Source organism: Micromys minutus (genome assembly GCF_963924665.1).
Source record: "Micromys minutus genome assembly, chromosome: 1".
Lineage (NCBI taxonomy): Eukaryota > Metazoa > Chordata > Mammalia > Rodentia > Muridae > Micromys > Micromys minutus.
This window is the reverse complement of record NC_137969.1, coordinates 130755765-130765438: the sequence shown is the minus strand read 5'-3', so window position 1 is coordinate 130765438 and position 9674 is coordinate 130755765. Positions and strand designations below refer to the sequence as shown.

General features: G+C 47.8%; 1 protein-coding gene across 1 annotated transcript; it reads right to left on the bottom strand.

Annotated features, from left to right (window-relative positions):
- Positions 1-285: 285 nt before the first annotated feature.
- Positions 286-657, bottom strand: LOC308436612 (large ribosomal subunit protein eL18-like; the record flags this gene model as incomplete). The annotated part of the gene is made up of 1 exon (XM_080937597.1): positions 286-657. The coding sequence occupies one exon, from the start codon at positions 655-657 to the stop codon at positions 286-288; it is 372 nt and encodes a 123-aa protein (XP_080793723.1).
- Between the last annotated feature and the right edge of the window lie 9017 nt (positions 658-9674).

The window sequence follows — 9674 nt, the reverse complement described above, 5'->3', positions numbered from 1 at the left end:
CAACGAAGTCACTGATTCATCTTTGTACCTAAAATAATTTGTGACAGGCTCTAGACACTACAGAATGGTTGCGTTTGCTGGAACAAGCACCCATGTTGGAATAGATGATCCCACAAAGCATGAGGTAAAGGACTTTGCCCATCTCCAGTGTGGCCAGTATGGCTCTGCCCTTCTCCCCTGTTGCCTATGCCTTGCTAAGCACCATTAGGTTATATTCTTTTTTTTTTTTTTAACATCCAAAGCTTTTTTTATTAACAGTAAGATCCAGGGTTAGTTTTTGTAGCCTCAGCTGGCCCTTCGGCCTCTGGTACACTCAAACTTCCGGCCCTTGGAATGGACATGGGGTTTGGTGTGACTGAGTGCCTTGCACACCTCTTGGTCCTTCTGAGGACCAGACAGGAGCATGGCGCCTGGCCCCTTGGGAGACTTCAGGCCCAGCTGATCAAAGTTTCTTACCCCCAGCCTTGAGGATGCGACTTTGGGCTGGGTCCTCACCTGAAGCACACACACCTTCAGCTTGGACACTTCCAGAATCCGCACACCAGCTGTGACTGTCCTGACAACTACAGTGATTTTTTTTTTTTTCTCCCGGCCAGGAAGCTTCATCTTTTGGATCATTTGGGACAGGGACAGAGGTGGCCAGTTAGTGCTGCTCATAAATAACCATTTCAGCACAACCTGGTTGAAGGTAGAGTTGGTCCGTCTGGCCAGAAACCTGTACAGTTTGACTAGCAGCCGCAGGTTGATGTCCTGGCTCTTGGGCTCCTTGTGCCGAACATTTTGGTCCTTGCAGCAAATGTCAACACCCAGGATGGCACTTTCTGGCAGGTCCAGAAAGCTAGATTACATTCTTAAAGCTAGTCACCAAAGTCTATTCCCTTATTTGGCCAATTCCTCCCCCTGAGGCTGATTACCAAGGTCCAGCTATCAAAGAATTGAACTCCATCAATCAAAAGCTCCCTTTGGCTAACCTAATCAACATGCCCAATTAAAATTAAACTCCTCATCCTAACATGGGGTTCTCCTTTTACCTCCATAAATGGCCATTTTTCTATGTGCCGAATCTGTTTCCTCTCTATCCCGAGGCAGTCCTTTTTTCCCAGGACAAATACTCCTGCCCTCTCCCCCTTATTCCCTTCCACTTCTCCCTCCTCTATCTCCTGTCTTTGTCTCTTATTCCCTGTCCTCTGTCCCCTGAGATAATAATTCTCTGTTGTGTTGAGAACTTGGTCTTCGGGTCCTGAGCCATTGCAGATTACCATTACGGATCACTTCATAGGGAGAAAGGGTGGTTTGCGTAGAGGCCAGAGGCAGGTCTGATGCAAAGGCCCTGCGGTCTGAGAGTCAGTGTGGCTAGAGTCTGGAGTGTTCGGATGGACGTGAGAGTAGGTCAGTAGAGAGCTGTCGTCAGTCATGGTGACTTTCCCCTGAGGATGTTTGGAAGTCCCTCAGAAAGGACATGGCATAACCACCACGGTCAGACTGGGAACTTGAACTGACTTCAGTTACTGCTCCATGACAGATGATCTGTGAAAAGAGGAGTGAGGGTAGCAGTGGGGAGTCACTCATGCTGTGGCCACAAGCCACTAAATCCAAACAAGGCTGTTATCTGTTATCTGACCTTCCCAGAAGCCAGAGTGGTACAGCAGCCAGGTTTCCGTCTGCGCATATAGGGCGGCAACTATCATGGTTTGTATATGCTTGGGCCACGGAGTGGCACTGTTAGGAGTTATGACCCTGTTGGGGTGGGTGTGGCCCTGTTGGAGTAGGTGTGGCCTTGTTGGAGTGGGTGTGTCACTGTGGGTGTGGCTTAAGACCCTCACCCTATCTGCCTGGAAGTAAGTCTTCCACTAGCTGCTTTCACATGAAGATGTTGAACTCTCAGCTCCTCCTGCACCATGCATGTCTGGATGCTGCCATGTTCCTGCCTTGATGATAATAATGGACTCTGAATCTGTAAGCCAGCTCCAATTAAATGTTGTCTGTATAAGACTTACTTTGGTGATGGTGTCTGTTTACAGAAGTAAAACCCTAATTAAGACAGCAACCAAATGGTTCTTTTTTTTCCAGTTTCCTCTCTGTCCCCAACTTACAAGGAAAAAACTTTTTGTTCTGTTTCTGTCCCCCCAACCCCTTTCTGTATATAAACCCCACCTCTTTTGCCTGCCCCACTAGAAACAGTACGATACTATTTTATGATATAAAGTGCTGCCCGAGTCTAGAATTGACTATAAAACCAATCAAAATCTTTGAAGTTAATTTCTTTTGGCAATTGTGTTTTTTGAAATCTTTGAGAACAGAGCTTCTGTGTCTTATTGAGCAGTGTCTCGAACAGTGTCTGGCACATGGTAAGTGGTCAGGAGACACCCAGATGAATGCCAGTGGGCAGGTGAGCTTAAAAATGTACACTTTAATCCTTGGTCATGTGGTCCTGTTGTTGACCACAACTGATGTTTGCATAGGAGGAGGAGGTCTCTTACCCAACTTGGGATCCAGCCCACACACAGGCACAAAACCTGACACTATTACTGTGGGTTGATGTTAAGGTGATACATGATTGGACAGTGGAAAGGTAGGTGGGGAAAAGACTAGAAAAATGAAAGAGGAGGAGAAGAGGGGAGATTCCGGGAGGAACAAAGATGGAGGCAGATGTGTATGTATGTATATTTTATGAAAAGGCACATCTTTTCATAAGTAAGGTTGTTATGAATGTTTTATAAGGGATGGAATTATACAAGATCCTTCGACTTATAAGGGTTAGCAAATTATATTATACCTATTGGAACAGAGTAGTTTGGTGTGTTCTTCGATGTGACTACTTAATTGAGTTCAAAGGCTATAGTGTCAGAACACATACAGCTGCCATAGAGTTGGGATGCATGTGTCTAAGGCTTGGTAACAACATGCCAAGGGGAAGTGATTGAAAACACTCCAGAGCAGTCTTATCCATCTGGGACAGAAGCAGCAGAGGTAGCTGAGTTCTTAGAGGGAGCTTGGAGCGCCAAGTGGTGTGGGGACCACATGGTGTGTGCTCCACTTTGCACTAGAGCTGCATCCACAGAGTGAGACCTAGGGAGAGGGGGTCGATAAGAGGTTAAGCTATCTTTTAATATTTACCGCAACTTATTACTGATGCTATGTTGTGTTTACAGACAGGAGCCTAGCATGGCCGTTCTCTGAGAGGCTCTACCAGCAGCTGACTGAGACAGATGCAGACACTTACATCCAAGCATTGGACTGAGATGGGGGACCCCCTATGGAAGAGTTAGGGGAAGGATTGAAGCAGCTGAAGAGGATGGTAACCCCATAGAAAGGCCAACAGTGTCAAATAACCTGGACCCCTCAGAGCTCCCAGAGACTAAGTCACCAACCAAAGAGCATACATGTGTGGTCTGTGGACCCCTGCTATAGATGTTTCAGAGGACTACCTTGCCTGGCCTACGCAGGAAAAGATGCACTGAGAAATAATCCTATAGAAACTTGATGTCCCAGAGAAGGGGGATGCTAACAGGGTGAGGTGGGATTGGGTGAGTAGGTGAGAAAACATTCTCTCAGAAGCAAAGGAAAGGAAGGAGGAGCTGAAGAACTAATGGGGGGAGACAAGGAAAGGGGAAAACATTTGGAATGTAAATAAAATAAGTAATTAAAAAAAAACCTAAAAACGGCTTGGTTTCCAGCCCATTGTCTGCTCCTTACTTCCTGCTATACGCCAGGACCTGCTGGGGACCCGCTAACCAGGCACAGCTTCTCTGGCTTGGTGCTTCTGGACAAGGCTAGGCTTATGTTTGAATCTCAGTGGCATCGACTGTTCTCTCTCCCTTGTGTTCACAGCAGCTGTCAAATGGGCGTGGTTCTATACGCAAGGGAAAAGCCGGTATCTGCAGCTCCTGGACAGAGGGTGTGCCTGCAGGACACCCTCTCACCCATCTAAAGCATCCTCAGCTGCTGCAATGTATGCACACAGGGGTCTGTGCCAGAGGATGGAAGGTGGTGTGGAGAGCATGAAGTAAGGTTCCCAGAGCAACCACTATGCTGTCACAAAGAGCACATGAGGACTTCACCGGGAGGACTGGCCAAAAAAAGGTAGTAGTCAGAAACGAAAGGCCTGTTTTTATGCAGAGCACATAGCTATGAAGAATCTTAGCAGCAGACAACCCTCTTGCCTAAGCGTGTGTAAAACTCTGAGTTCCATCTCTAGGACTGAAAAGCAACATGGCCAAATCTTCCAGGATAGCGTAGCCAAATCCAGGAGACATATCGAAACTTCACGCTGAGAGATGGGAGAGAATGTCACTCAAACATGACGGCAGGAGAGGAAGGAAAGGAAGAGAGAGAGAAAGGGAGAGGGAATCTGGGGAGGAGACTTCCATAGTGTCAGGAGGAAAGGCCTGGGGTAGAAAGAAGCTCCCACAGCGGGGGACAGAGGACTCCAGAACAGTTGGTTCAGTGAAGACATGCAGATGCAGGAGGAGATGAGGCAGCTGTGGGGAGGTTCCGGTGAGCAGACGACTCACCACACAAGGATGCTTGTGCGGGGCAAGCTTTGCATCCTCAATGCAGAATTTCAACTGCTTAGAGAGGGAGCCTGTTTCTAAGTGCGCGACAAGCTCCCTTTTGAATTGAACAGCTTCTGCTTGTTCTTTGAGCTATTATTAACTGTCTGATTATTATTATTATTGTTCCATGAGCCATCTGATTTCCTCTTTGGATATGGTAAGAAGACTGGACAATAGGGGTCAAAGGTAAAATCAGCAGGGCAGAAAGTTTGTGCAAATGACTTGAGGGCATTGCCAGCTTGGGTCCCACTTCCTGGAACTGTGCCCCAGCACATCAGAGGTCTCTTAGAACAGGCTAGGTGGGCGAGGCCACTGGAGTTCTCCCCACTGTTAGGTCCCAAAGGAGGTCTCTGTTGGGAAGTAGCAGCGTTTGCTATTGGGCAGACTATGTTCTAAGTCCCTTCTTCTATGGCCTTTAGCATCTTCTGCAGGTCAAATTCCACATCGAGGGCCCCTGACCTCTTGTCTCCTTTGCATGTCTACAGAAGCTCAGAGTTCTAAGGACATTATCCACTTTGCACCCTTCATGGGGTGGGGCTGGGCTGCTGACCTGGGCTCTTCCCTGTCTCGATGTGGGCTCCTTTATCTGGGTGGAGGTAGGGGCTTCTCAGCTTCCTCCTTTCCAGGCCAGATGGAGTCTCACACCTCTCTTGTTTTGCAGGTAAGTTAGACAGACAGACAAGGATTAAGAAACAGCCCTGGGTTTTCAAGAGAAGAGCTGTGATTTCCTTTGGTGACTTCCTTACCCTAGGGAAGCTGAGCTGGCAAAGGATCACCCAGCGGAGATGTGGACCTAATCTTTTCATCTAGTTACTAATAGGATGTCCGCTCACTGCTGTTTGTTAAGGAGACCCGGGCACTCAGTGATGGTGAATGATTCAGCTCAGGGATTCAGCAGGGGAGGGTAGGAAACCTCAGACTGACCCAGTCCACAAGTTTCTTGCTGCAGCTGACCTTTAACCTTTGGGGAGGTGATGGGGAGGAGAAGATTGAATCAGACAGAGGTGGTCTTCATGGTGATGTGTGTGTGTGTGTGTGTGTGTGTGTGTGTGTAAAAAGGGAGGCTGTTTTGATCTAATTATGTGTGACCTGGTCATGGATCTAGTTTCCCATTTAAGCTGTTGCTCTGTCTTTTCAGAAGTGTGCCTTTGAGCCCACTGTTTGGGCCCCAGTATGCCCATTAGAAAAGAATGGCTAAGTAGAGGACATTTAAAGGATTGGCTATAGGCTGGGGTAAGAGGGTGAGACCCACTGATAGATGGTACTTAGTATGCCCAAGGTTCAAGGTTCCATCCCCAGCAAGAACGGAAGCATTTGCCATGCTTCACTTCTGTTCCTAGAGCCCTCCCGGCTCCACCATCTCATGCAAGCTCTGTGATCACTGTTTTTGGAAGGCTGGAACTGCTGTCCCATTTTGCAGAGGAAGCACCAGAGGCACAGAGGGGCTGAGTTGTTGCCTAGCTGCCACAGGGATGGAGCTGAGATGAGTGGCCACTCAGCCTGTGCTGATAACTGTCTGTTTCCCAAAGATTTGTCTTGGGGCTGGGGATGGAAGAAAGGGCTGTAAATGTACACACTGTGATGGAGGTCAGGGAGGAGCACTATACAGAGGGACTGAGCTCTGTGATGCCCTTATTGGAAGACTGTGTGACATTTCCCTGTAGGCAAGAGGACGTGGGCCAGGCAAGGCACCTTCTGTTTCTGCAGTGCTGGGAAGAAGAATGGGTTCTTTTATGGGACTCAGAATCCCCTTCAGGTAAATGGGCTTGACTGAATTCTAAAATGCTTGTCTTAAGGGGCAAGACCTTCCTTCCTTCCTTTTTTCCTTCCTTCCCTCCTTTCCCCTCCCTCCCTCCCCCTCCTTTCCCCTCCCTCCCCCTCCTTTCTTCCCTCCCCCTTCCTCCTTTCCTTTCTTTTCTTCTTCTTTTTTTTCATGGCTTGTTTTTCAGTGGACATTTGCCCAGAAAGTTGTTTAAACTGGTTATCTAAAAGCCAGGCCACCTTTCGGAAATGTCTTCAGAGCCTGTGTTTCCACATCTTTGAGACCGGGTCTAGAATTTTGCAGCTGCAGCTGGCCTCAAACTGTAGACCTTCTTGCCTTAATATTGAGAGCACAAAGTACCACTCTCAGTTTCAGAGGTCTTCAGTGGAGCTCTTAGATGAAGTGGATTTTCTTACAGAAATACTCCCACTACATAGCAAATGAGTATCCTCTCTCTCTCCTCTTAGGCCTCAGTCACTTTCATATCAGTCCTTCTTTTAACTTTAGGCTTTCTTGGGTCAGTGGCCAAACCAGTGGCAAATAGGCAAGGTCCAGGTAAGCCACATGCCAAGCCCAGCATCCCAGCATCCCAACATCCCAGCATCCCAGCCAGTATCCCAGCATCCCAGCATCCCAGCATCCCAGCATCCCAGCATCCCAGCATCCCAGTATCCCAGCATCCCAGCATCCCAGCATACCAGCATCCCAGCATCTCAGAAACCCAGCATCCAAGCAGCTCCACAGCCCAGCATCCCAGCATCCCAGCCTGTGGCTTGAGATGGCAGGATGACCTTCCTGATGGGCCATTGTCAGATGCAGCAGTCTTCATCTGAAATGCATCCCCCCCCTTTTCCAGACCTTTCCATCGAGCACCAGCCCTGGTTCTCACCTGCACTCTGGCTGAATCTGTATTCATAGCATCTGAGTTTATCATAGCATCTGAGTCAACAAATCAGCCCCGGAACTCCTGCCTCTCTTCCCCTAACCTTCCTTTACCATATGCTGGTGACACTTCGGCCCCCCACTCCCTCCAATGTCATCCACTTGGCTGTCTCTAATCACTGTGCCTTCTCTACTTGTGTGTGTGTGTGTGTGTGTGTGTGTGTGTGTGTGTGTGTGCGCTCATCCCCTGAACCCTCCCCAAACACCCCAGTGTGTCCCTACCTGTGGCTTTTGAATCAAATCCACTGCTCTGGATGCAGTGTCTGGAGAGAAGCTTTGAGTAGCCTTTGCGGATTCTTCTTTCCCTTTACTATGAGTGACAGACTTTCCAGCTGACTCTCAGACTGGCCCACACTCTTCTACAGCTTGGCATCCTGTTGGAGACAGGGTCCTTCTTTGTAGCTTAGGCTAGTCCTAAATTTTTAATCTTCCTGTCATAGCTTCTGGGGTGCTGGGTTTGTAAGTGTGCACTCCGGGCTTGGCTCTTGAGCCTGGCTTTTTCTCCCCCTCACCCCCCCCTGCCACCTGTGAGTTTTTTAAAGCCCACTGGTTCTTCAGAGTTCAAGTGCAAGTCTCTCTTCCATGTGTCTTCTTTCCTTCAGCCTCTAGTCCAGATGCAAACAATCTCTACTTTTGCAATTAGTACTTTTCCCCCTGTGGACTTTTCTCTGTCTTGTATTACGGCTATTAGTAGTTTCATCTGATCCTTCTTTCATAAAGCTCTTGGCTATACTTGAGATTGAACCCATGGCCTTGAGTTCTACCTACGAGTTACAGCCCAGCCCTATGTCTTATCTGATGCTTCCTTTCTCCTTTTTTTGTTTCTTACAATAGAACATTATATATCAAGCCAGGTTCACTGACACATGTAATCCCAGCACTTGGGAAGCTGAGGCAGGAGGTCTCCCAAGAGTTTGAGGTTAATTCTGGGCTACAGTGACTATTAGATCCTGTCTCAAAACAAACAGACAAACCAAAGTAATCTTATGCATAGCTGGGCTCAAACATATTTGTAGGAAGGAATTCCTCTGCAGAAGAAGTAAGTATTCTTCCTTGTCAATAGAGAAGACAGCTGAGAACAGACAGTGTGGGAACCTGTAACTGCTAGGGTATCAGTCCTTCGTTGGCTACAAGGACACATCCAGATAGTTTCTCCCAAAGAACATGGGTCAGATCTCCCCCAGTTTGATGACATGTAGGGCCCAGGATAGAATTCTCTTGCTAAGACCTCGTGTGTGTGTGTGTGTGTGTGTGTGTGTTACTTTGAAATGACTGCAAATTCTCTACATACCTCCTGTAGGGAAATCTGCCCGCCTTTCCCTCCTCACACAGAGATAAAATCTTAGCACAAAGCGAAACAGATGATAAATGGAGAAATCTGGCCCTCATCTGCAAAAGGAATGGTTTCCACTAAAGGATCTAGTCATTGAACTTGTGATGGTTTGAAAATATTACACATTCTTACAGTTCTCTGAGAAATTTAGCCAAGCAGACCAAAACACCCCGACCCAAACCAAAGCCTCCCGAATAGCTAAGTTTTGTATAGGGAAACAAGTGACTTTTACAGACTCTCTCACTGGTCCCTTGTGGGGACTGCGGCGCCCGGTATCTAATCTACTCCCCACTTCCTGTGTTATGAAATGCTGGGCATAGTTCAGTCTTGGCTCACTTGCATTGTGCAGAGACAAGAGCGGGACAAAAGCCACAGCAAACACTGCCCTCTTTCGTCCGTTTGCGTCTCTGCAGGCTGAGAGAGCCATGGCTTGTCCTTCCATCTCCGGGGTTTCTGTGTGACCGCGAGGGCGACAGCGACGTGGAACATCTTTATTCTGGTGTCACAGATATCTCGACTTATCCAAGGCTGCCACATTGTGCCAGTCACTCTTGCCTGACGCCCGCTCAGTACTAAGCTCTTGAGGGTGGGTGTGAAGCAGAAAAGAGGCCTCATGGTTTGAGGTCTCTCAGCTCCGTTTGGATTGGACGCCGAGCTTAAGATAAAACCCCCAGGCAGAGAGTGACACGTCAGCAGCCGCAGAGAGAATCTCTCTTACGTTCCCAACCACTCATTTGGAAGAGAAGGGCTTTTTCTTTGTGGTTTGTGGAATTCTTTCCGCATAATTTGATCATGATGTCCATCAGTATGTTGTGTGGGGGTGTTCTGTGTGGTCCCCAAATAGTGCTATAGTGCTTGATCGGATCTGTTGAGGCAATCTATCGCTGCAAGGCCGGCAAGAGAAAGACATCTTTGCTTGTGGGCCAATTTGATTTACACAGTTTTTTTTTTTTTTTTTTTAATACAACTATGAATCACATCTAGAAATTAAAGGTTGGTATGACTTCATTCTTTTGATTGACCTGACTCATGCTTCTCACCCATTTCTTAGGGTTTGAGGGATGCAAGGAACACGGGTGAA